This window comes from Carcharodon carcharias, chromosome 11 (assembly GCF_017639515.1).
Source record: "Carcharodon carcharias isolate sCarCar2 chromosome 11, sCarCar2.pri, whole genome shotgun sequence".
Taxonomy (NCBI): domain Eukaryota; kingdom Metazoa; phylum Chordata; class Chondrichthyes; order Lamniformes; family Lamnidae; genus Carcharodon; species Carcharodon carcharias.
Window position 1 is genome coordinate 163,134,694 of NC_054477.1, and position 26,551 is coordinate 163,161,244.

Genomic DNA, 26,551 nt, shown 5'->3' on the forward strand with positions numbered 1-26,551 from the left:
GTTGATGGTTCATTTCAAGGCTTTGAATTTTGCTTTCACACATTTTCAGTGAGTGAGTTCTTCTCTTTGCTGCCAGATCTTGGCAGCCAGTCCAGCAGCACCTCAAATGTAAAATTCTCATCCTTATGTTCAAGTCTTGCTCTTCCCTATCTCTGCAACCTCATCCAGCTCCACAGCCCTCCACGATCTCTGCACTGCTCCAATTCTGGCCTCCTGCCCATTTCCGACTCCCATCGCTCCACCATTACAGGCCGTGTCTTCAGCTGCCTGGAATTTAAGCTCTGGAATCCGCTTCCTAAACCTCTCCTCCTCTATCTCTCCTCCTTTACGATGCTCTTTAAAACCTGCTTCTCTGGCCAAGCCTTTGGTTATCTGGCCTGTTATCTCCTCATGTGCTTCGTGGCAGGTTTTATTTGATAACTCTCCGCTGTAGTGTCTTGGGACATTTTAACTATGTTAAAGTTGCTGTATAATTCAAGTTGTTGTTGGAATTACTGATAAAAAAGCTTCGACTTTTGCACAATGTTCAGTTCAGACTTGATCCAGATCTGCCTCCATCAGTTCTTGCATGAGCCGCCACTTCAATTCTGGGTTCAAAAGCTGATCATACATGAGGGACTGGAGAGGCTGGGGTTGTTCTCCTTCAAGCAGGGAAGGTTAAGGGGAGATTTAATAGAGGCGTTCAAAATCAGATGTGGTTTTGGTCGAGTAAATAAGGAGAAACCGTTTGTAGTAGCAGGAGGGTCAGTAACCGGAGAGGCACAGATTTTAAGTAATTGACCAAAGAACCAGAGAGGGAGATCAGGAAACATTTTTTTTAGACATTAAGTTCTTGTGATCTGAAAGCTGCTTGCAAGGGTGGTGCCAGCAGATTCAATAATAACTTTCAAAAGGGAATTCAATAAATATTTAAAAAGGGGAAATTTGTAAGGCTGTGGGGAAAGAGTGGGGTGCGTGGACTTAAATGGATAGCCTCTTTCAGAGAGCCAGCACAAGCACGATGGGCTGAATGGCTTCCTTCTGCACTGTATGATGTTCTGATTTGATGACTACAATGAACAGCACGATGAAATGGGCTTCTTAAGCGGAGGCTCTGATGAAAGTGGGATTTTGAATCTGTAAGTCAGTAAAGCTTTGCCTTTTATTTGAAATGAAAAAGCAAATTGGTGAACAGCTGTTCCAGTTCAGGCTGGGAAATGAAACCACTGCACTGGGGGTGGGTGGGTATCGGATGTAGGCTCGTAGTCATGACCTGGTGCAGCAGTTTTGAAGGCAAATATAGAAATGTCAGCATTTTAAAATCAGATGCAATCGGTGGTCGAACCCTGCATTTATTTATTTATTTCATTTAGATGTTTCCAGTTTTTTCAGCTTGCAAAACGTCTGAAAATGCACTTAGTGCACAGTAGGAGAAGATAGGTCTGAAAATAGATTTTCTGCCCTTTCAGGATGTTCCTGCCAGTCTCTCTGGCAGTCAGGACTGGGAAACAGCTGGGTAACAAGTGTTTTTGATGCTCCTACAGCTCATCGTTTCCCCTGAGTGGGCGGATGTGGTTTAATGTGGGAACAAGGTGCGTTTGGTCAAATGATGCGAGAACTTAACTTCCATTTGCAACCTGGTGTAAATCAGCTTGTGTGACTTGCGATGCTCACACCAGACGCCCCCCCCCCCGACCTTGCTGGGCTCATCTCTGAGTGTTTCTGGCAAGTCACCATTCCAACCAGGATTGTCCTGGAATCTCTAGGAATGAAATACTAACTTCCTGGACCTTGCTGCAAAGACAAAACAGACAGTGGCATTGTTAAAATTGTGTGTTTTGTTTTCATGTTCAGTAAACGCATTCATCTTTTAGTCATAAAAGTATTGGTTATGGTGGGGGGAATAGACTTTGACCTGGTGTGACCTTCGGAGATGAGAGGTATGCGATGACAGCTCCAGGAATACTTCAGCCAGAGTTTGCAACCTACGTTGAACCTTTCAGCAAGCACTTTTTTAAAGGGGAACTACTTGAGATATGCTCAGTTCAATCAAAACTGCCCATAGGGAGAGGCAGTGGCGTAGTGGTATTGTCATTGGGCTGGTAATCCAGAGACCCAGGGTAATGCTCTTGGGGACTGGGGTTTGAATCCCACCCACGACAGATGGTGGAATTTGAATTCAATAAATATGATGACCATGAAACCATTGTCAGATTGTCATCAAAACCCATCTGGTTCATAGGGAAGGGAATCTGCTGTCCTTACTTGGTCTGGCCTACATGTGACTCCAGACCCACAGCAATGTGGTTGACTCTTAAAAATGCCCTTTGCTGGCCACATCCCACATGCCATGGATGAATAAAGAAAAGTTCATTGTTGCAATGTGTATGTGTTGATGAGAGGATGGATGGAGGTGGGAGGTCATCTGTATATGTATCTCATAATCCACTCAGCCCTGTAGACAGACTCAGGTACTGTCAGAGAAGAGCTATTGTCACAGACTGAGATTCACCAGCAGAAAGCATTGCAATGGATGCAACTATCATTGGAATCTATGGGAGTAAAATTTGTTTGCGTAGCTCTGCTTCTAGTGGCTATGAAGGGTTTCCTGGGAGCAAGCTACATCACTGACTGCTACCAGTACAGGTCCATGTGGCATTCTCCAATTTTCAGGTCATTACCACTTGCTGCATAAAAAAACTCTTCCTTGTGTGTCTCTTGCCTAAAACCTTAAATCTGTGTCCCCCTAGTCCCAGTAGTATCAGCTAATGGGAACAGTTTTTTCCATGTCTACCTTATCCAAACCTGTCATAATCTTGTCACCTCTATCCGATCTCCCTTCAGTCCCCTTAGAAGCTCTGCTTTTCCATTGATTGGTATCAGCCTCACTGTTTGCCATTCTTCCAAGTTTGTTATCATTGGCAAATTTTGAAATTTTACTCTGTATTCCAATATCTAAGTCATTTATATATAGCGATAAAGAAAAACAGTGGTCCTAGCACTGACCATTGGGAACACCACTGTCTACCATCCTCCAGTCTGAAAAATAAACACTTATCAGGGCTCCCTGATTTCTTTCCCTAAACCAGTCTTTTATCCAGTTGGACACTGACTCTCCCATTGAATGAGCCATAATTTTGTTACCCAGCCTTTCATGTGGCACTGTCAAATGCTTTAGTAAAATCCATATAGACAACATCCATCACATTCTCTTCATCAACCTTCTGTGTCATTTCATCAAAAAATTCAATGAGATTAGTCAATCCTGATCTGCCTTTTACAAATCCATTTTGGTTATCCTTCATTAACTCAAGCCTCACCAAGTGCCTGTTGATTTTTTGCCGATTATAGTTTCTAAAACTTCAACCAATATTGATGTTAAACAAACCGGCCTGTAGTTGCTAGGAGTGTCTTTTCACCCTTTCTTGAATAGGGCTGTCACATTTGCCACTCTCCAATCCTCTGGCACCTCTCCCAGATCCAGGGGAGATTGGAAGATTGTGACAAACCCTTCCGCTATCTTCAGTCCCCTTCCTTTGGGAGACAAGATGACTGTTCCAAGTCATCAGCCAGATACCAGGATGAAGGTGAGCTGCGAGGTTGAGGAGGGGCATAAAGTAGGAGCACACAATCATCCTTAATGTTCTCAGTGATGTCAGATGTCATAGGCCCCGTCATAGCTGACCCCATGATGCAGAGAACCACCTCCTCTTTATGGCTCAGGGGATTCATGCGTCCTTGATCTCCACCAGCTCTGCTCTTCTCCCTTCTATTGGGTGCTACATTATCCTGCAATAGAGAAGGCCGAATGTCAGTGATTGCAATGTTTGTGAGTGATGTGCCTGCGCTAGCTGACTAGCTGGAGGTTTGTGGAAGCAGTAAGAGGTAGATATGAGGCTGGCAGCATTGGTGAGTGTGTGAGTATCTGGATGTTAGGGGTTGGTCTTCCTGGTCAACTGATTCCTTTGTCTTCTGAAGGTGTGTCTCCTGGAACCCCTCCCCGCCCCCAAGGAAACATGGCATGTCTCCTCCCACCCATTGAATCCATCAGTCTGGATCCCTGCGTGTGTCCTGGTGTTCACTTTGTAAGAATTTCTGTTGCATCAATCTTTTTGTGCGGCTTCTCTTTAAGAGACAGCCTGTCTTTAAGAAGAGGAAGGTGCCTGTACCATGTGGCTGGCAAACAACGTTTCTGGGGCCTTTTGCTGAGCGTGGCAACATTAAGAGGTGGAGAGCAGCACTGCCGCTGTAGCAGCTGGTGCCACAATCATTCAGGTGAGATGGGTACATAGATTTTGTGTGTTGTCCACCTCAATCTGAACAGCTGTGGGCTTGTTGTGAATTGCAACCCACGACACCTGTAAATAGGGACAAGTGAATTTCTAGCCCTTGATCTTGGCTCCGTCCAGGATTTTCCCTTTTATTTAAGTGCCATAAACAACGAACTTGAAAACTTCTCCACGGGCTGCCCCATTCAGCAATCGCACAACAGTAATGGATCAATGGACCGTTTTGGAAAATGGTGTAATATTTCCCCTCGGCTGTGAGATTGGGTAGGATATCCATGCACCTTAAAGTGGATGGTGTATGTGTGTTGTAGGAGACCAGCCCATAATCAGGCAGAAAGTCTGAATGAATTGGATACTTGGAACTCAATGACCTCTCATTTCTGAGGTTTATTTTCTCGTGTTCCAAGCTAACTGTTTATTGAGTAATTATACTTCATATAAAATCATTGCCAATCAGATTGTGAAATGTGTTTTTCTGCATCCCCAAGTTGGCAACCATCAGATAAACTCCCAGCTCATTCCACTCAAAATGTCATGCACCACAGCGACTTTCTTTGAAAAGAAGTCACCTTCACCTTCAATTCTGCTTTCCTAACCTCCACCAATCTTCCTCTCTCCTCCACTTCCCTCCACCCACCTCTTCCCCTTCCCCTTTCCACAGCTCATGGAGGAATTTGCATACATATCACACCTTCGTCCACAGCAGTGAGACACTCTAAAAGTGTAATTACGGTTGTTATGTCGGGAGTGTGGCAACGAATGGGCAGAATTTAGTGCCCTCCCTTGTGGCGGGGTTGGGGGCGTGGGGGTGGGGGAGATTGGGGGCATGGTGGGGGCGTGCCAGGTGAGGACTCTGCCCCAATTCAATGGCAGGTAGGTTCATTGTTGGCCTTCCTGCCCTGCCACCAATTGAGGCCCTTTGCTGGGCAATTAATACTCACCTAAGCACCTTATCCCACAGCTGCTCTCCTGCTGGTATTCACCCAGCGGCATTGGAAAGGTGGGGGTTGGGGGGGGGGATCTGCTAAGAGCCAGGCCCCTGCCCTTTCTGCCCACTACTTCTCCCATCCCCCACTCTCCCACTGGTGACCCACACCCCACCATTGCTCACCTGTGGCTTGGGTCTGTTATGACCGATGCAGTTGGTAAAGCGGAGTTATTTAAAAATCCCAGAGGGCAACTTTAAACAACTGTCATAACCAATAATTTTCAGTGTTATGTTTGTGGTGCGACTCTAAATTCAGGAATCAGGTCACCAGTTCTCAGGGTTTTACATTAAACTAAATGAAACATTTTATTAATTTACACAGGTTAGAGTAGACATATACATGGCTACAAATTACTACTATCATAACTTAAAACAAATTCCCAAACTCATCTCCATTAAGGCAACAGCAACCCATAGACTTAACCAGATACCAGGCGAAGCATTTTCACCTTACAAATTCAACATGAGGTTTTTTCACTGTGGAGCCAGTTGGAGACTTGCAGCTGCCTTTTAACCTCACATTGCCTCTCCCTGCACACCCAAAAACTACTGAAGTTATATCTACCACTACTGATTGAATTCAAATTCTCATTGTATCAACAACCTCTTTGAACTTTACCTTTTAACAATGAAACCCCTTTCAAAGTACCAATTTTATTAGTAATATAAACAATATTGCTTTGTATCTGCTAGGAAGGCATCAGCTTTCACCCCACTTCTTGAATGCTCTATTCAAAAAATGCAAATGCACGCTATCTCTCTCACATATCAAAACTAGTACATCAAAGCACCCAGACTAGCTGGCTTTAATCCAATTAAGACACACCCACAGACTAAACCTCTATTTTAAAAGAAAAATATTTTCCAAAATATCATAGCTTCCTGACAGGGTCCCTCAGCGAGCCTCGGCCTTGGGTAGATGTATTTACTGGCTGCAGCTGAGCAATAGAGCTGCCAGCCAATCAGAGTCAGCTGTTGGCTGGGTGGGGGGGGGGGGGGGGGGGGGGGGGGGGGGGGGGGGGGGGGCAGGATTTCTGCCCCCAGGAACCTTGATCCCAGGGAAGGCCCACTGCTGCCCTGTTAAGTGCCTGATTGCCAATTCATTTGGCGGGCCTTCCCCAAAGAAGGCAGCGCAGGGGTCTCCCTGGATCTCCAGCAGGTGGGTAAGACCCCGTCGCCTACATTAAATATGTGCAGAGAAAAACTCCCAGAGGCAGCGATAGAATATGTGACCAGATAATCTTTTATAGTGATGTTGGTTGAGGGATAAAAATAGGCAAGAAATTGGGGGAACTCCCCAGCCCTTCTTCAAAATAATGCGATGGAGTTTTATACATCATCCTGAGAGGGCAGAAGGGACCTCGGTTTGACGTCTCATCTGAAACACGGCAACTCCAACAATGCAGCACTCCCTGAGCGCTGTCCCTTGATGCTGCACCTCCAACAATGCAGCACTCTCTGAGCGCTGTCCCTCGATGCTGCACCTCCAACAATGCAGCACTCTCTGAGCGCTGTCCCTCGATGCTGCACCTCCAACAATGCAGCACTCCCTGAGCGCTGTCCCTCAATGCTGCACCTCCAACAATGCAGCACTCCCTGAGCGCTGTCCCTCGATGCTGCACCTCCAACAATGCAGCACTCCCTGAGCACTGTCCCTCGATGCTGCACCTCCAACAATGCAGCGCTCCCTGAGCGCTGTCCCTCGATGCTGCACCTCCAACAATGCAGCACTCCCTGAGCGCTGCCCCTTGATACTGCACCTCTGACAGTGCAGCACTCCTTCAGTACTAATACTGAAGTGTCAGACTAGAATTTGCGCTGAAGTCACTGGAGTAACACGGATTCTTATGAGTGTGAGAGACAAATGTGCTAACAGAGGACATGAGGAGATATTAGGGATAAATGACCAAAAGTTTCAAGGACCACCTTAAAGGAGAGGAGAGGGTTGGAAAGGTTTAGAGAGCAAATTCAAGCACCTGTAGGGCCTTGGCAGCTGTAGCAACACCAGCAATAGAGCAGCAATGGCAATCAGGGATGCACAGAAGGCCAGAGTTGGGTGAGCACAGAGATCTAAGTAGAAATTTGATTGTTTGATGACTGCAGGAGTGAGCTTTGCCTGAAGAGACCCAACGTTGAGTCTGAGTGCCAACTGTGAACACCGATCTGTAACCTGCCCCTAAGCTTTGTTGTCATTTATTTTTCTGATTTGAATGGTTCCAGCGTTATTCATTCTGCTCAGTGTTTCTGAACCACAAGAGTGTTTCCAGAATGTGTCATCATACTGAAAGTTCGGATAAACAGATTGCATAATCTGCAATCATGCATCAGATTTTAATCGGAGGAGATTGGTGACGATACCAGTGCAGTCCTCTGCATTCATATTATCCAGGACTTTTCAGTTAAGGTCCCTTTTTGTTGCCTAGAATTGAGATTGTAAATTCAGAATAAAGATTGAGTATTTTAAAACCATCTCAAACAAAGTCACTTTATTTCCATTGTCCAAGTTCCTTGTTGGTTCCACTGCATTTTGAGGATGTATGATTTGGAAAGTGCAACATTTTTTAGCATCGTGAATATATTTTCTTTATTGCTGTATGTCTAAAAAACATTATAGGGATATAGGGCCGCTGGCAAGGCTGACATTTTGTTGCCCAATCCCAGTTAGAACAAAGGCAGTTGTGGTTTCTAAAGCATCATTCATGACACCAGAACATCCCAAAGCGCTTCCAGCTGTTTAAGCACTTTTTGAAATGTAGTTGCTGTTCTAATGTAGGAAACACAGCAGGCAATTTGCGCACAGCGAGCTCCCACAAACAGCAATGTGATAATGACTAAATAAGTAGTGACGTTGGTTGAGGTATAAACAATGGCCAGGAAATTGGGGAAAACTCTGCTTTTCTGCAAAATAGTGCCGTGGGATCTTTAACGTCTAATTGAGAGGGGAGAGGGGTGTTTGGTTTAACATCTCACTTGAATGCCTTGAAGTATTTGCTTCATTGTATTTATTTTAGAAAAAGCTTAAAGACAATTCCAACTTCAACATATCAGCACATTTTAATGCATTCATACTTTTTAAACACATGACAGTAACCAAAACCGCTTCCTTTTTTGGACAGTTAAAATGGTGAACAAACTAAAGGGGCTTGAGTTGTTGAGAAGTTCACATGATTGTTTGGCTCATCTACACATCACAGACAGGATGAGAGCTAGTGGAAGAAACTTGTTGACATATGGGGAGAGTAGGCTTAGTAAAACTTCACTAAATGAGTAAATCAGAAAGTGCTCATTGAAGGCTTGAAATAAAGCTCAGTTGAAAAGGGTTATGTAATGGTTCTTCTGACATTTATTTATTCACACAAGGTGACTCAGCATTAGGTTATTCATTGCTTTTAAGACTCACAATGAGGGATTGTAAGATATACAAGCTCATAAACACCAAGCCGCAGCATTGGCACTTAACCCTTTCAGACTGATGGATCATATTTTTTTATATTTGTTTGTGGGGGATCTGGGCATCTCTGGCTAGGCCAGCGTTTATTGCCCATCCCTAACTGCCCTTGTTCACAGGGCATTTAAGAGTCAACCAGTTTGGCATCACATGGAGGCCAGACCAGGTAAGGATGGTAATGTCCCTAAAGGACCTTAGTGAACCAGGTGCATATCAGCAATAGTTTTATTGTCATTATCAGGCTCTTAATTCCAGATTTTTTATTGAATTCAAATATCACTATCTGTTGTGATAGGATTTGAACCCAGGTCTCCAGAGCATTACCCTGGGCTTTCTGGAATATTGGTCCATTGACAATACCACTATGCCACCATCTCCCCCTGTTTTGCTGATGAAAAGGGAATATGAGTGAGAGTTAGGGAATCAATGCTTTGAACAAACTAAACCCTCATTATCTTAAAGACCCCCTCACAGATCTTTCACCTTTTCAGAAAGAAGGCCTTGCATTTATGTAGCACATTCACGGCCTCAGGGCATCCCAAAGAGCTTTTTGAAGTGCAGTCAAGGTTGTAATGTAGGAAATGGGGTAGTCAAACTGTGCACTGCAAGCTCCCACGAACAGAATTGTGATAAATAAGCAGATTATCTAAATTAATGATGTTGCTTAAGGGATGAATGTTGACATGAATGGTGTGTGTGTGTGTGTGTGTGTGTGTGTGTGTGTGTTTGTGTGTGTGTGTAGTTCTTGTTAGCAGTCACTGCAGATGATGAATCCTTAGTGTTGCTGCTAGGGAAATATTTGATGGAAGATGACATCCAAATGCCAAAGAGTGATGCATGCACGGGATTGTATGAGGACCACGGAGAATACAGTGTCTACCATGGAACTAGGTCAGAAAAATGTTGCAGGCATTAGTTATCAAATCGAATTATCACAGATAGTTTTGAAGGAGAGTGAGAGAACGTAAACAATCACGGTGTGAGAATGTTTTTTATGGTTTAGGTTGAGACTGCCATTTTATTTACCACTTAAAATGCTAGCTAATTGTAAGGACTGTAAAAGCGTATGTGGTGTTTTGGATGTTACCACATGTTCTTTTACTGTTTGACAAATTAGTGAACTTCTGCTGCTTTCCAAAGATGTCAAGGATTACAGGATCAAACCAGTAGCAGAAGTAAGCTGATGAAATCTTCCCGTTTTACCGACTCAGACTCTTTCTGGCATAGACAGCAACAAGAGGTTGCATTTATGTAGCACCTTTAATGTAGTAAACGTGCCAGAGCACTTCACAGGAGCAATAATCAGACAAAAATTGAAACACTGAGCCCCATTAACGGATAATACAACAGGTGACCAAAAGCTCTGTCAAGGAGGTAGGTTTTAAGGCCTTAAAGATGGAGAGAAAGGTGGAGAGGGGGAGTGGTTTGTGGAAGGAATTACAGAACTCAGGGCTCTGGTGGCTGAAGGTATAGCTGCCGATGGCGGGGTGATTAAAATCAGGGATGGACAAGCTCCGTATTTAGAGTGAGGTCTCTGCCATGAGGTCAGCTTGTGACATGGAACACAAAATAAAACCTCGAGTTAAAAAAAGTCAGGAAGTCCAAAAATATAATTCCAATGTTGTAGTTAATTATTGAGTGAGACACCGGATAGACAACAGGTGTGCGCTGTTCTGTTAGTCAGGAGCAGTTCACTGTGGAGGAAGTTACCAGATGGGCAAGATGTATGTTTTTGTGTTCATTTGTTTGAGTAGACACTGTACAAATGGACCCTGAAAGTGCTCCTGTGAAGTAAAGTGCATAAGCCGCTAATTGCAGCTGTCTGCTCTGCTTGCACCTTAGCTAAAAGTTTGTAACACCTTAGGTGTGAGCAGCAAGCATTTTTGAACTGGAAAACAAGCAGAATTTGCCTATAGTATTGTCCTGAGAAAATGACAAAGTTCCGGAGTATTTACAGAACAGGAACAGGCCATTCGACCCATCTAGTCTACACTAGTGTTTTTGCTCCACATGAGTCTACTCCCCACCCTCTTCATCCCTCTATCAGCACATCATTCTATTCCTCTCTTCCTCATGTGTTTATCCAGCTTCCCCTTAAATGTGCCTGTACTACTCACCTCAACACTCTTTGGTAAAGAAGTTTCTTCTGAATTCCTGATTGGATTTATTAGTGACTGTCTCATATCGATGACCCCCGGCTTTGATCTCCCTCACAAGTGGAAACATCTCTATATCTACCCTCATTGTAAAGACATCTATCAGATCACTCCTTAGTCTCCTCTTTTCTAAGAGGAAAGAATCCCAACGTGTTCAATCTTCCCTGATAGCTACAATCTCTCAGCTCTGGTTTCATCCCTTGTAAAATCTACTTACATTTTTTCCAGTGGACCTATATCCTTTTTGTAATATGGAGACCAGAACTGTACTGTTCACAGTTCTCCAAGTGTGGTCTAACAAGGTATACAGATGTCAGAACAGTGGATAGTTCTCCTCATGCAATCTAACCAAGGCATACGGAGATCCGAAATGTGCATTGTGCTCTAAGTGGGGTCTAACCAGGGTAAAACCAGGAGACCAGAGAAATACACTGCAGTTTGCTGGAACTCTGAAATAAAAACAGAATGTGCTGGAAGTACTCAGCCGGTTTGGCAGCATCGGTGGAGATAAACAGAAATAACTGGCTCCATGAGAATGGTCGTCAACTTGAAACAATAAATTTATTTCCACTCACTGTTGCTGTCAGACCTGCTGAATACTCCCAGCGTTTTCTGTAACACTTTGCTATAATATTTCGGGCAGTTGTTGGGCGATACAGCAGAGTTCAGTCCATGCAAGAGGGGGTGGGGAGTATTTTTGAGAAGAGAAATGATTAACCATACACATCTTTCTGCTGCCTCTTTCCAGGTAAAGTTGCCATCAAAAAAGAGGAACTTCAGAAATATCATAATCGAGATACCTGGTTCCCACTTCAGCCGGTGGATGCTGATTCCGAAGTTCAGGTGAGACCAGTTGCGTAACTAATGGGAAAGAAATAGAAAGACTTACATTTGTATAGCGTCTTCCACAACCCCAGGGCATCTCAAAGCACTTTGCAGCCAATGAGGTATTTTTTGAAGCGTAATCACTGTTTTACTGTTGGAAAAGCGGCAGCCAATTTGCACACAGCAAGCTCCCCCAAACAACAGTGTGATAATGGCCAGATCACCTGGCTTTGGTGCCGTTTCATTGAAGAATAAATATTGGCCCAGCATGCCAAAGAGAATTCCCCTTTTCTTCAAAATAGTGCTGTAGGATTTTTTACGTTGAGCTGAGAGGGTAACCGGGCCTGTTTAAAGTCTCATCTGGAAGGCAACATCTTTGGCAGTGCAGCACTCCCTCAGTCCTGCATTGGGGTGTCAGCCTGAATCTTGTGCTCAAATCTATGGAGTGGGACGTGAACCCCTAACCTCCTGACTCAGAGGCAAGAATGCCAATGAGTCAATGCTCACACGGTACCACAAATCTGAGACACTGTGATTCTCACTTAGTGATAAACAGCTGACTTATATTTTCAGCCTGCGCTACAGGAGTGGGAGAAGAGTCACGTTCTCATAGGCCTGAATATTGTCGTTGGCGTGTGGGGCTGGGCCCGAAATGTCGACGTGCAAATTGACACGAGATGATGTCAGGCGTGCGTCATTTAGATCTATCATCCAGCGGGCGCGTGCAAGAGGTGGCTGGTCGTCCGCCAAACTGTCAAAGGCCTATTAGGGCCATTAGGGGGGGGGGTTGATTTAGATCATTAACAAGGCTGCCCGTCTTAAGGCTTGGGGGGTGGGGCAGGCGAAGAGCCCAAGCGGTCTTCGCATTTTGCAGGGAACCTCGTCCACGGGTGGGATGAGGTTTCCTGAGGGTTTTATAAAATAATTTGCACGATTCATAAACGTGTCCCAGCAGCTCCGTGCCTCAGGGAGATTTCTGTGCTCTTTCACGCACAGGCCCCAACTCTCCCTCCTCCCCACCCACCGCCCTGCACAGGTAGCCTTAGTTGGCCCGCCCAGGTAAAACGGCAGTGTGCAGCCGATCGCGGGTGGCGAGCGGCTCCGCTCCCGGTTCCGCCCAGCCCACCCAACACAACACAAGTTAAATTTCTGGCCATGGAGAACCTTTAGAAAGAAACTCGTTCTTTCGGTTGGTTCCCGGTAAATTAATAGTGTTTTCCTCCCCGACTGCAGGTGCATATATATATATATATATATATATATATATACATATATATAACTTTGCTCTCCTAGTGTAGGTTAGTGGGGTTTGGACAAATTTCAGTGTCCAGTGTAAAGTGAGTTGGAGGCAGTCATCAGGTTGTGGAGTTGCAGGTAAGTGCACTCAGGTAAGCTGACATCTGAAGGGCTACTATCCTGAACTATGGGGCTGGCAAGTCAGGATTTAAACCACAGCATTGGCAGGTGTTTACGACTGGACTTCATCCAGATGTCAAGCTGCCAGTTGAGGTTGGGCAATTGGCCAGTATGTCACACAGAGTGAAGATGGATGCTTGTGGGTGAAATTACCTTCTACAGAAAATTAATGCTTTGGGGTGGAAAAAAAATAAAAGCTCAAAATATTTCACTGATTATTTTGCAGTGTTTTTTTTTTTGCTCCAATGTTTGGTTGGTTTCAACAAACATAAAGTCGCAACAGTTAAAAACCTGAGCAACACTCCCAGCATCTGAATTACTTACTCTCCGTCTGCCGTTTTTCACCTTTTAACTTTTTCTGGTCATTTTCATTGTGGCAATTGTTTTATTTTGGACAGAAAGAGCTTGAAAAGTGTGTGACATTTCCTCCCCTCTTTCGTGAGACACTGGAAATCTTTTTAAACACGTGGTGATTCTGCAAAGCTCTTGGAATGTAGTCTGAGTGCATTTAACACTGACACCACAGAGTAACCACTCTGCACAATTCTTCTACATAGTCTATTTTCCTGCCTCCATCTCTTTCTTGACATTTGTTTCTCACTTTGCATGACCTACTCCATATTGTTTGGATAAATTTCCCCATTCAGCTAGGAAAGAAAATGTTTTGTTGAATAGTTTAAGGGGTGTTTTTGCGGAGTTCACAAATGGCCCAGCCAGTCATTGCTGGTGTTTATCCCAGAGTATCCTTATCCCACATTCCCAGCCTATTCCCACATTCCAATTATCCCTCTTTCCCTCAACTACCCAGCAAACCAGTTCTGAAATGTTGATGTGGTCTCTGCCTCAGCATTGACAGATGGCGTGAATTACAGATCTCCAGCTTAAAAAGGTTCCGCTTGCTCCCTACCCTAAATTTCCATGATTTAATCCTCCTTTGTTCCTTTAATCTAACCTATTCAATCATTGGAAACATTCTGTTCCATTCCTTTACAATTTAAAAAATCTCCATCAAATAATTCCATCATCTCTGTCCGAGTGAACAAAACTCCAAATTTTTCAACTGTGTATTAATATACCCTCACATCAGATAGCAGCATGGTGAATCCTCATGGCACCTCTCAATTCTCACAACATCTCCCCTGTTCCCATGGAGCCCAAAACTTCCTACTGTAGTCTTACTAAGGTTTTATATAAACTCAACATCCTTAGATACCGGCACATAAATCGACCACTGAAGCCTCGAATAGTCCATCCAAAAATAGGGGTTTGAATTATTCGCCAAGTATAAAAGTGGGTACCCTTTAATATCTCACCCAGTCTAATCCCACTCTCCCCCCTCACTCCCTGCACCCTTTAATATCTCACCCAGACTAATCCCACTCTCCCCCTCACTCCCCACACCCTTTAATATCTCACCCAGACTAATCCCGCTCTACCCATCACTCCCCGCACCCTTTAATATCCCACCCAGTCTAATCCCACTCTCCCCCTCACTCCCCGCACCCTTTAATATCCCATCCAGTCTAAACCCACTCTCCCCCCTCACTCCCTGCACACTTTAATATCCCACCCAGTCTAATCCCACTCTCCCCCTCACTCCCTGCACCCTTTAATATCTCACCCAGTCTAATCCCACTCTCCCCCTCATTCCCGGCACCCTTTAATATCCTACCCAGTCTAATCCTACTCTCCCCCTCACTCCCCATACCCTTTAATATCTCACCCAGTCTAATCCCACTCTCCCCCTCACTCCCCGCACCCTTTAATATCCCACCCAGTCTAAACCCACTCTCCCCCCACACTCCCTGCACCCTTTAATATCCCACCCAGTCTAAACCCACTCTCCCCCTCACTCCCCGCACACTTTAATATCCCACCCAGTCTAATCCCACTCTCCCCCTCACTCCCCGCACACTTTAATATCCCACCCAGTCTAATCCCACTCCCCCCCTCACTCCCCGCACCCTTTAATATCCCACCCAGTCTAAACCCACTCTCCCCCACACTCCCTGCACCCTTTAATATCCCACCCAGTCTAAACCCACTCTCCCCCTCACTCCCCGCACACTTTAATATCCCACCCAGTCTAATCCCACTCTCCCCGTCACTCCCCACACCCTTTAATATCCCACCCAGTCTAATCCCACTCTCCCCCTCACTCCCTGCACCCTTTAATATCCCACCCAGTCTAATCCCACTCTCCCTCTCACTCCCCGCACCCTATAGTATCCCACCCAGTCTAATCCCACTCTCCCCCTCACTTCCTGCACCCTTTAATATCCCACCCAGTCTAATCCCACTCTCCCCCTCACTTCCTGCACCCTTTAGTATCTCACCCAGTCTAATCCCACTCTCCCCCTCACTCCCTGCACCCTTTAATATCTCACCCAGTCTAATCCCACTCTCCCCCTCACTCCCCACACCCTTTAATATCCCACCCTGTCTAATCCCACTCTCCCCCTCACTCCCCACACCCTATAATATCCCACCCTGTCTAATCCCACTCTCCCCCTCACTCCCCACACCCTATAATATCCCACCCAGTCTAATCCCACTCTCTCCCTCACTCCCCACACCCTTTAATATTCCACCCTGTCTAATCCCACTCTCCTGCTTGCTCCCACACCCTTTAATAGTTCTCTTTTTCAAGCAACAATCTCCTTTTTGTTTGTGAGGAATATTGTGCTTTGCTCCCCCCGTGTGGTCGGTTTCACATCCTACCCACCGTCCATGTTCTTTCCGGTTGAGTGAGTTACTCTACAGTGATTGACCTTCCCATTCTGTGTCTGTGTTGGGATCTGTCCTGCACACCACGTTAATGCAGTAAATTCACCCGATCACTGGCAAATAGTATGGGTAGTCACCATTTTGCACTTCCATCAGAATCTGATGCAAAGTGTAGGTGTATCTTAAACTCCCACCTATCTTTAGGCCCATATCGCCTGCTTGACCCCTTGTGCCCAGTTATAAGGTACCATTAAGTAAAACGTGCATTTGTGGGTTTTAACATTGGGCTGACTACTAATGTGAGTGTAGCATCTCGTGGCTGAAAAGGGGGGTCAATTTACACACCAATTGTATTCAAAAACATGATTTTCTGCTGGAAAAATGGTGTTGACTTATATGCCGAGTTGACATATATGCTGTGATTTATGGTACATCATGACTTTTAGAGTTGAAATCTCTCGTCGTGAATCCCGATATTCCATTTACGACAAACCAACAGCTTCATATTCAATTTTTTATCATGTTTATTTAAAAATGGAATTCTAGTTTTCAAACTGCTTTATGTGGGATTTGAACTCACGTTCTCTGGATTACAAGTCCAAAAGCATAATGACTGTATCACCATACCTGGCACACCAGTGCAGTACTGAGGAAATGCTGCACTGTCAGAGGGAATGCTGCACTGCCAGAAGGGTGTAACTCCACTTTATGATCACTATTTCTGCATGGTGTAACTCCACTTTATGATCACTATTTCAGGGCAAAGTTCACCTGGAGCTGAGACTGAGTGAAGTCATCACTGATGTTGGGACCATTTGCCATAAATTGGCCACACGGTGAGTCTCTGTTTTATTTTGCACCCTATGGATCTGTCTAAATGCGGTAATCTATTATCTAATGAGATTTGCCATGTGATTTGACCATTTATTATAGTTGTAAGCTCAAGGGAGTTATTTGCAAGAAAATTATTTGTGCTTGACTTCTTCCATCTTCCTGTGGTCCCATGGGCCTCTAGAATCCCTTCTTGATCCAGGACACAGGGAACAACTTAAGAAGTTCAGATGGATAGGAAAAGGAGGAGACCATTCAGCCCCTCGAGCCTGTTTTACCCTTGAGTTTGCTCATGGCTGATGTGTATCTTAACTTCATCTACCCACCTGGGCTCCATAACTGTGGAGCATCAGGAGAATCGTTTTAACCTCTTGCTTTCACCCTAGGTTCTTCTACAACTGTTTATTCAATGAAGTTGCTCAGCTGGTGAAGTAACAGGACTGTTGCTAGTTTGCGCTGTAACATTTATTGAAGGCGCTGGTTGTAGAGTGTTCTAAAAGCTCCAGGGCCTGTCCTCCCTAAGTCAGCCATGTAATCAATGTCAACGTTCCTCTCTGCAAATTGCTCCCTGGCTTGCTCCCAAGAAGCCAGTGATCGGGTGAATTTACTGCATTAACGTGGTGTGCAGGACAGATCCCAACACAGACACAGAAAGGGAAGGTCAATCACTGCAGAGTAACTCACTCAACCGGAAAGAACATGGACGGTGGGTAGGATGTGAAAACGACCATTCGGGGGGAGCAAAGCACAATATTCCTCACAAACAAAATGGAGATTGTTGCTTGAGAAAGAGAACTATTGAAGGATATGGGAGCGAGCAGGAGAGTGGGATTAGACTGGGCGGGATATTAAAGGGTGCGGGGAGTGAGGGGGAGAGCGGGATTAGACTGGGTGGGATATTAAAGGATGCGGGGGGTGAGGGGGAGAGTGGGATTAGACTGGGTGGAATATTAAAGGATGCGGGGAGTGAGGGGGAGAGTGGGATTAGACTGGGTGGGATATTAAAGGGTGCGGGGAGTGAGGGGGAGAGTGGGATTAGACTGGGTGGGATATTAAAGGGTGCGGGGAGTGAGAGGGAGAGTGGGATTAGACTGGGTGGGATATTAAAGGGTGTGGGGAGTGAGGGGGAGAGTGGGATTAGACTGGGTGTAATATTAAAGGGTGTGGGGAGTGAGGGGGAGAGTGGGATTAGACTGGGTGAGATATTAAAGGATGCGGGGAGTGAGAGGGAGAGTGGCATTAGACTGGGTAGGATATTAAAGGGTGCGGGGAGTGAGGGGGAGAGTGGGATTAGACTGGGTGGGATATTAAAGGGTGCGGGGAGTGAGGGGGAGAGTGGGATTAGACTGGGTAGGATATTAAAGGGTGCGGGGAGTGAGGGGGACAGTGGGATTGGACTGGGTGGGATATTAAAGGGTGCGGAGAGTGAGGGGGAGAGTGGGATTAGACTGGGTCAGATATTAAAGGGTGCGGGGAGTGAGGGGGAGAGTGGGATTAGACTGGGTGGGATATTAAAGGGTGCGGGGAGTGAGGGGGAGAGTGGGATTAGACTGGGTAGGATATTAAAGGGTGCGGGGAGTGAGGGGGACAGTGGGATTGGACTGGGTGGGATATTAAAGGGTGCGGAGAGTGAGGGGGAGAGTGGGATTAGACTGGGTCAGATATTAAAGGGTGCGGGGAGTGAGGGGGAGAGTGGGATTAGACTGGGTGGGATATTAAAGGGTGCGGGGAGTGAGGGGAGAGCGGGATTAGACTGGGTGAGATATTAAAGGGTGTGGGGAGTGAGGGGGAGAGTGGGATTTGACTGGGTGGGATATTAAAGGGTGTGGGGAGTGAGGGGGAGAGTTGGATTAGACTGGGTGGGATATTAAAGGGTGTGGGGAGTGAGGGGGAGAGTGGGATTTGACTGGGTGGGATATTAAAGGGTGTGGGGAGTGAGGGGGAGAGTGGGATTAGACTGGGTGGGATATTAAAGGGTGCGGGGAGTGAGGGGGAGAGCGGGATTAGACTGGGTGGGATATTAAAGGGTGCGGGGAGTGAGGGGGAGAGCGGGATTAGACTGGGTGGGATATTAAAGGGTGTGGGGAGTGAGGGGAAGAGTGGGATTAGACTGGGTGGGATATTAAAGGGTGCGGGGAGTGAGGGGAAGAGTGGTATTAGACTGGGGGGGATATTAAAGGGTGCGGGGAGTGAGGGGGAGAGTGGGATTAGACTGGGTGGGATATTAAAGGGTGCGGGGAGTGAGGGGAGAGCGGGATTAGACTGGGTGGGATATTAAAGGGTGTGGGGAGTGAGGGGGAGAGCGGGATTAGACTGGGTGGGATATTAAAGGGTGCGGGGAGTGAGGGGAGAGCGGGATTAGACTGGGTGGGATATTAAAGGGTGCGGGGAGTGAGGGGAGAGCGGGATTAGACTGGGTGGGATATTAAAGGGTGCGGGGAGTGAGGGGAGAGCGGGATTAGACTGGGTGGGATATTAAAGGGTGTGGGGAGTGAGGGGGAGAGCGGGATTAGACTGGGTGGGATATTAAAGGGTGCGGGGAGTGAGGGGGAGAGTGGGATTAGACTGGGTGGGATATTAAAGGGTGCGGGGAGTGAGGGGAGAGCGGGATTAGACTGGGTGGGATATTAAAGGGTGCGGGGAGTGAGGGGAGAGTGGGATTAGACTGGGTGAGATATTAAAGGGTGCGGGGAGTGAGGGGGAGAGTGGGATTAGACTGGGTGGAATATTAAAGGATGCGGGGGGTGAGGGGGAGAGTGGGATTAGACTGGGTGGAATATTAAAGGATGCGGGGAGCGAGGGGGAGAGTGGGATTAGACTGGGTAGGATATTAAAGGGTGCGGGGAGTGAGGGGGAGAGTGGGATTAGACTGGGTGGGATATTAAAGGGTGCAGGGAGTGAGGGGGAGAGTGGGATTAGACTGGGTGAGATATTAAAGGGTGCGGAGAATGAGGGGGAGAGTGGGATTAGTCTGAGTGAGATATTAAAGGGTGCGGGGAGTGAGGGGGAGAGTGGGATTAGACTGGGTGAGATATTAAAGTGTGCGGGGAGTGAGGGGGAGAGTGGGATTAGACTGGGTGGGATATTAAAGGGTGCGGGGAGTGAGGGGGAGAGCGGGATTAGACTGGGTGGGATATTAAAGGGTGCGGGGAGTGAGGGGGAGAGCGGGATTAGACTGGGTGGGATATTAAAGGGTGTGGGGAGTGAGGGGGAGAGCGGGATTAGACTGGGTGGGATATTAAAGGGTGCGGGGAGTGAGGGGGAGAGCGGGATTAGACTGGGTGGGATATTAAAGGGTGCGGGGAGTGAGGGGGAGAGCGGGATTAGACTGGGTGGGATATTAAAGGGTGTGGGGAGTGAGGGGGAGAGCGGGATTAGACTGGGTGGGATATTAAAGGGTGCGGGGAGTGAGGGGGAGAGTGGGATTAGACTGGGTGGGATATTAAAGGGTGCGGGGAGTGAGCTTGCATTTATGCAAAGCCTTTTGTGACAGCTCATTTCAGCTTTCTAACAGCCAACTAATCATTTATTGAAATGCAGCCACTACAGTCTAGTCTTGCATGCAAATGCAGCAGCCAGTTGTGCATAGCAAGATCCCACAAGTAGCAATGAAGTAAATGGCCAGTTAATCTATTTCTGTTGGCATTGCCGAAGGGTAATGTTGTTGAGGCCACCAGGAAGGCTCTCCTGCTTGTTGACCAGTGCCTTTGGGATCCAGCATCTTTTGGATGAGACATTAAACCAAGCTCCTGTCTGCCCTCTCATCTGAGTGTAAAAGGTTCTATGAAGAGCAGGGGCATTCTCTCCGAACCTCTGGGCAATATTTTTGTCTCAGCCCACAACACTACAACAGGTTATCTAGACCCTATCACACTGATGTTTGTGGGAGCTTTCTGTGCGCAAATTGGCTGGAACAGCAACAACAATTTGCATTCGTATAGTGCTTTGAACAGAGTAAATGTACCCACAGTGATTCACAGCATCCCTTAACAAACAAAACCTGACAGCAAACCACAAAAGGAGATTTTGGGACCGGTGGCCAAGGAATGTCTTAAAGGAGGAATGAGAGTTAGAGAGCTGGAGAGGTTTAGGGAGAGAGTTTTCGAACTTCAGGTCAGGCCGCTGTAGGCACGGCCACTAAAGGTGGAGCGATTAAAATCAGAGATGCTTAAGAGGCCGGAACTGGAGTGCAGAGATCTTGGAGAGTTGTGGACCTGGCAATTACAGAGTTAGAGGGGGTCAAGGCCATGGGTGGGTTTGAAAACAAGGATGAGAATTTTAAAATCAAGGCATTAGCCAACCAGAAGCCAGTGTGGACCTGTGAGCATAAGAGTGTTGGATGAACAGGATATCACCAACTTTAACTTTAACACCTATGTGTTCTATTGTACTATTGTCGTTGACATCTTTTGATGATCTGCTTCTATCACTGCTTGTTTGTCCCTACAACCACTCCCCCATCTCTTTCTCTCTCTATCTCTCCGCCCCCCACACACACACCTTAAACCAGCTTATATTTCAACTCTTTCTTGGACTCAAACTCAAGTTCTGTCGAAGGGTCATGAGGACTCGAAACGTCAACTCTTTTCTTCTCTGCCGATGCTGCCAGACTTGCTGAGTTTTTCCAGGTAATTCTGTTTTTGTTTAGGATTTCATGTGAGTTAGGTGACGGGTAGCAAAATTTTGGATCACTTCAAATCGATGGGAGGATGGAGTGTGAGAGGCCGGACAGGTAAGCCAGGAGTGCATTGGAATAGTCAAGCCTAAATGTAACATCTAAAGGCATGAATGAAGGACTTGGTAGCAGGTGAGTTGAGACAGGGTAGAATTGACCGATATTAAGGAGATCGAAATAAACAGTCTTAATGATACCCTGAATATGTGGTCGGAAGCTCATCTCAGGGTCAAATATGGCATCAACGCTACAAACAAACCAGTTCAGCTCAGACAGTAGCCAGGGAGAGGGTGGGAGTCAGTAGATCAGGAACGGAGTTTGGGGCAGGGACTGAAGACAATGGCTTCAGGCTTCCCAATATTTAGTTGGAGGAACTTTCTGCTCATCCAGTTCTGGATGTTGGATAAAAAGTCTGATAATTAAGACAGAGTGGAGAGAGGCGGTGGTGAGGCAGAGCTGGGTGTCATCAGCATACATGTGAAAATTAATGCTTGTTTTTGGATGATGGTCAAAGTGCAACTTGTAGATGAGAAGTAGGAGCCAGGGATAGATCCTTGGGGGACACCAGAGATAACGGTGTGGGCAGGAAGAGAAGCCATTGCAAGTGATTCTCTGGCTATGATTAGATACGAATGGAACCAGGATTCCTACATTACAACAAGGGCTGCACTTCAAAGTACTCCATTAGCTGGAAAGGGCTTTGGGATGTCATAAGGTCATGAAAGGTGCTATAGAAATGCAGGTCCGTCTTTCTTTAAAATCAAGGGAACTTTGCATTTGCATAGCTGACAGTGAAAATAATGTCCTGTCAAAATGCACAAAAGCGACCATTTTAAAATACCAATCACATGTGTTTAGTACCAAATTAAAGGCACCAGCACATTTTTTCGTTGGGCATCTTTTGAAATAAAAAAGTCTTTTTTCCGTATGCTGACAGCTTTTGAGTTGTGTAAAGATCCCGACAATATCCCCAAAGGGAATGGATACTGTGCTGACAAACCCAAAGGTTTTAAACACATGCAAGATATGAAACAATTACTAATTTGTTCAGAGAAGCCCTTGTAGGAAGGAAATGGTAATTTGGCTCTTGCGTGAAGGACACTGGAAATTATGCAGCAGTTTCCTCATTGGCAATTCTCTATATCGTTCCAGGCTTTAAAGCATAAGCGAAGTCTATCTTCAGCTGGCTTGTAACAGAATTCATGTGTCAGGTTTACTGCTATGGAACACATGAATCAGTGGCTGTTGCATATGTCATGTCCTTCCAGCAGTTTAATGGCTCAGCTTGAATCAGCCCAACCCTCTGTCATTTCAACTAATGGACTAAATTAATTTCTCATTAGTCCCTCCATATGCACACTCAATAATGCACGTACACTCCTCTATCACATATAAACATTCACACTCATGCACAGACGCAAACTGGCACACACATGCACATATTTACATCCACGCATTCACAAACACCCACGCTCATGCGCATATACACTCTTGCACGCAAACTTATGCGTACATATTATGACCGATGCAGTTGGTAAAGCCGAGTTATTTTTAAAAATCCCAGAGGGAAACTTTAAACAGCTGTCATAACCTATAAGTTTAAGTGTTATGTTTGAGATGCAACTCTAAATTCAGGAATCAGGTCACCAGTTCTTGAGGCTGTACATTAAATTAATTGAAACATTTTATTAGTTTACACAGGTTAAAAAAATATATATACATGGCTACAAATTATTACTGTCATAACTTTTAACAAATTCCCAACTAATCTCCATTAAGGGAACAGCAACCCATAGACTTAACCAAACACCAGGCAAAGCATTTTCACCTTACAAATTCAACATGAGGTTCTTTCTCTCGTGGAGCCAGTTGGAGGCTTGCAGCCGTTTTTTGATCTCACATTGCCTCTGCTCTGCACACCTGAAAACTACTGAAGTTATACCTACCAGCCCCATTGAATATTAATTCTCACTGTATCAATAACTCTGAACTAAACCTCCCTAATAATAAAACCTCTTTCAATGTACCAATTTTATTAGTAATATAAGCATGTTGCTTGGCAGCTGCTCGAAAGGTGTAGCTTTAACCACCCTTCTTGAATGCTCTATTCAGAAAATGCAAATACACGCTATCTCTCTTCTATATCAAAACTAGTACATATCAAAGCACCCAGACTAGCTGGCTTTAATCCAATTAAGACACACCCACAAACTAAACCTTTATTTTAAAAGAAAAATGCTTTCAAAATATTATATACATTAATAGCTTCATGACAATACACACACAAACTTGCACATTCACAAACATCCACTCATGCACACAGAAACCAACATGTACACTCTGTCTATACATAGACACACATTTGCACAGGCATTCACAAACACAGTCTCACATGCACATGCTCTCTCACGCACACAGATATGCACTCATGTAAACATATGCACACCCACATTCTCGTATGCACACAGCTAAACGTACGCTTTCAAACACATGGACAGGTTTGGGTGCACGTACTTGCACTCTCCCAATTGCCTGTACAGACACAAGTACTGTCTGCTTTGTGTTTGAAGGGCACAAGTTCATTTCATCTTATCTTAGAACTACTGGAAGATTATGTTAATTATATCATCTGTAGTGCTGAATATTTACAAACTTGGTTAAATTTTGGTTGATATTTCCTACTCTGTTTCAATCAATTTAAATCTGGTTTTACTTTCCTCTTTCAAAAGTTGTCAGAAGAGTCACAAATTGTAAATTACACAAGATTCCAATTTTCTTCACACTCCCTCAGTACTGACCCTCTGACAGTGAGGCACTCCCTCAATACTGACCCTCTGACAGTGAGGCACTCCCTCAATACTGACCCTCTGACAGTGCAGCGCACCCTCAGTACTGACCCTCTGACAGTGCAGCACTCCTTCAATACTGACCCTCTGACAGTGCAGCACTTCCTCAGTACTGACCCTCTGACAGTGCAGCACTTCCTCAGTACTGACCCTCTGACAGTGCAGCACTCCTTCAATACTGACCTTCTGACAGTGAGGCACTCCCTCAATACTGACCCTCTGACAGTGAGGCACTCCCTCAATACTGACCCTCTGACAGTGCAGCACTCCCTCAGTACTGACCCTCTGACAGTGAGGCACTCCCTCAGTACTGACCCTCTGACAGTGCAGCACTCCCTCAGTACTGACCCTCTGACAGTGATGTGATCCCTCAGTACTGACTCTCTGACAGTGTTGTGATCCCTCAGTACTGACTCTCTGACAGTGCAGCACTCCCTCAGTACTGACCCTCTGACAGTGCAGCACTCCCTCAGTACTGACCCTCTGACAGTGCAGCACTCCCTCAGTACTGACCCTCTGACAGTGTTGTGATCCCTCAGCACTGACTCTCTGACAGTGCAGCACTGACTCTCTGACAGTGCAGCACTCCCTCAGCACTGACTCTCTGACAGTGTTGTGATCCCTCAGTACTGACTCTCTGACAGTGTTGTGATCCCTCAGTACTGACTCTCTGACAGTGTTGTGATCCCTCAATATTGACTCTCTGACAGTGTCGTGATCCCTCAGTACTGACTCTCTGACAGTGCAGCACTCCCTCAGTACTGACCCACTGATAGTGCAGCACTCCCTCAGTACTGACCCTCTGACAGTGCAGCACTCCCTCAGTACTGATCCTCTGACAGTGCAGCACTCCCTCAGTACTGACCATTTGACAGTATTGTGATCCCTCAGCACTGACTCTCTGACAGTGCAGCACTCCCTCAGTACTGACTCACTGACAGTGTTGTGATCCCTCAGCACTGACTCTCTGACAGTGTTGTGATCCCTCAGCACTGACTCTCTGACAGTGTTGTGATCCCTCAGTACTGAGTCTCTGACAGTGTTGTGATCCCTCAGTACTGCACTGTGAGTGTCAATCGGGATTTTGTGCTCAAGTCTCTGGAACCCATGGCTTTCAGAATCAGCAAGGAAATAGCCACCCAGTGTGTGCTAGCTGACATCCTTAAAGTGGGCAAAGGACGTGGTGGATACGAAACATGTGGTAAAGGAGGCTTCGAGAGTCAAAGTGAAAATCGGAATGGAAAGTATTGCGGGAGTGGAAAGCAGGGAGGGAGGTGGCGAGTTGGAGGGGGCAATAGGGTGAAATTCAAACACAAGGCAGAGAACACACATTGATGAAGGAAAGGAGGGAGAAGAGGCATTCACCTCAACTGGAAACTTAGATCGACCCTGAATGTTTTCAGCATGGGACAAATTGGTTGATCAATTACTAAGAAATGCTGAGCAGGAACACTATACAGGAAGAGGGAAACTTCAACACTGTTTTAACACGTGATCTTTCTCTTATTTATTTGTTTCTAACCAGTGTTATAGAGTGCCAAGACTTGCCAATAGTCAATGGACAATGTGATCCATATGCAACAGTTACCTTGTCGAGCCCATCCAGGTATCTCTTCAAATACCATTATTTATTATCACTTGTTTGTTACCAGCAGAAACAGCTGATCTCAATCTATATATTATTGAAATTCCTGTGAACTTTGTGTCCACAAACTTTGTTCTCTCTGTCATCAGTACTCATCTGATTCAGGGATAGATTTTCAATCTGCAGCCTGGACCAGAACATGCACCCCAACATTTCCCATTTAGCTTGTGCTATGTCAACAGTCTTGAAATAGTTACTGTATCTGGCCACTGGGTGGCTCTGTAGAGTGAATTTTTAACTCTCTCTTGCTCTCTCTCTCTTACGCTCTCTCTCCCAATTGCAGTAGCGTATTGGCTATGTTACTGGATGAGTAATCCAGAGAATGATGAAGGTGATTTTTAAAAAAACTTTCCACATGAGAAACCCAGGGGATGGGATGGTGGGGGTGGGGGGAGCACGAAATTCTGGTTTAACACCAGCCCAATATTGACTTCAATTAAGACTGAAGTCAGGCTGGATATAAAACTAGCGTTGCACCCAATCCCATCAGTTTCCTGAGAGGCGGGTTGGCTTAAAATGAACTCCCAGGAGGTCATGTCCCACTGTTTGAGAATCCCTTACGCTGGGTAGTTATCCTGGACCCTTAACCCTAACTTCCTCTCTGCAAAGATGCTGCCCTATCTGCTGAGTCTTACAGCTCAAACTGATTCTAACTCGGGTCTCCAGCATCTGCAGTATTTTGCTTTTCATTTTTAAAAGTTTCCCTGTGCTTAAAGCTATGCTTTG

The 26,551-nt window shown here is 45.7% G+C and overlaps 1 protein-coding gene across 1 annotated transcript in view; it reads left to right on the plus strand.

Moving 5' to 3' along the window:
- rasa3 (RAS p21 protein activator 3) overlaps positions 1-26,551 on the plus strand; it is a 181,078-nt gene that overhangs the window by 119,171 nt on the left and 35,356 nt on the right. The window contains exons 4-6 of the mRNA XM_041199605.1: positions 11,609-11,703; positions 16,588-16,664; positions 25,706-25,786. Of these exons, the coding sequence (XP_041055539.1) occupies positions 11,609-11,703; positions 16,588-16,664; positions 25,706-25,786 (253 nt within the window). The remainder of the gene's footprint in view (positions 1-11,608; positions 11,704-16,587; positions 16,665-25,705; positions 25,787-26,551) is intronic.